Genomic DNA, 1372 nt, shown 5'->3' on the forward strand with positions numbered 1-1372 from the left:
GGGGGGGGCGCTCGCTCGTCACCCCCTTTCCTGCCCTGCCAGGCCTGTGCTTGGATCAAGGGTCGGATTGGGAATTTTAAGGGGGGCACCTCGTGTTTTTTCCCCATTTTTGGGGGTGGGGTTCCTCTGTAAAATTCCTACCAGATCTAAATGGTCTGGTATGACTTTTGGGGGAACCCCACATGCTTTTTTTTTCTAATGGGGTCCCTCCTAACAGACCTAAAGTGTCTGGTATTGTTTAAGAGGGGGAACTGCACAGTTTTGCTGCAGCAGGATCTATACAACGTACAGATCCCCCACTTCACAGGCAGGATAAGGGGACCCCCCAGGCATGACATTTAAAGGAATTTTAAATTTTTATTGTTACCCTTTAAGTGATGGTAAAAGCACTGCTCCTTTAAAAACGGTATTTTTTAAAAGTTGTTTTTCATTGATTCCTGCCCCCCAGGGCAGTGCCCGGATCCCCCATACATGTCCCCTAGCGCAGTACACGGATCCCCATACATGTCCCCTAGGGCAGTACACGGATCCCCATACATATCCCCCAGGGAAGTACCCGGATCCCCCATACATGTCCCCCAGCGCAGTACACGGATACCCATACATGTCCCCTAGGGCATTACCCGGATCCCCCATACATGTCCCCCAGCGCAGTACACTGATCCCCATACATGTCCCCCAGCGCAGTACACTGATCACCATACATGTCCCCCAGCGCAGTACACGGATACCCATACATGTCCCCTAGGGCATTACCCGGATCCCCCATACATGTCCCCCAGCGCAGTACACTGATCCCCATACATGTCCCCTAGGGCAGTACCCGGATCCCCATACATGTCCCCCAGGGCAGTACCCGGATACCCCATACATGTCCCCCAGGGCAGTGCCCGGATCCCCCATACATGTCCCCCAGGGCAGTACCCGGATCCCCCCATACATGTCCCCCAGCGCAGTACCTGCCAGACCTCGTCCTACCCAAATTTCCAATCTCCATTTAGAAATAATTTTCTCAGCTTTCATTCTGAAGTAATACACAAAACACGATCTTCCCCGGGCTCACAGACCTTTCCCTTTAGCTGAGCGTAGACAATGGACCTTTGTCCCTGGAAGATGGTAGTGGGGACTTTGGACAGGACGATGGCCTCCACACCAGAAGGAAGGGTCCATGTAAGGGAGACGTCCTTCACGGTGGGCTGTAGGGACCACTTGAGCGCCCGAAGAACCTAAAGATAAAAACAAAAACAGAAAATAAATGTAACTTAAAGCAAAGCTTGAGGAAAAGATAGCAAGATAAACATGAAAACACCCAGTACAGGATAAAATAACAAAACCAGATTTAGCTGCAATATTCACCTTCAATTAAGCCCCC

The 1372-nt window shown here is 50.9% G+C and overlaps 1 protein-coding gene across 1 annotated transcript in view; it reads right to left on the reverse strand.

Moving 5' to 3' along the window:
* The window catches only part of LOC108799020 (von Willebrand factor A domain-containing protein 5A-like), a 74634-nt gene that overhangs the window by 23949 nt on the left and 49313 nt on the right, over positions 1–1372 (reverse strand). The window contains 1 exon segment of the mRNA XM_018570831.1: positions 1068–1226. Coding sequence (XP_018426333.1) covers positions 1068–1226 — 159 coding nt within the window.

This window comes from Nanorana parkeri, unplaced genomic scaffold, assembly GCF_000935625.1.
Source record: "Nanorana parkeri isolate BGI_ZX_2015 unplaced genomic scaffold, ASM93562v1 scaffold1605, whole genome shotgun sequence".
In the NCBI taxonomy this organism is placed as follows: Eukaryota; Metazoa; Chordata; class Amphibia; order Anura; family Dicroglossidae; genus Nanorana; species Nanorana parkeri.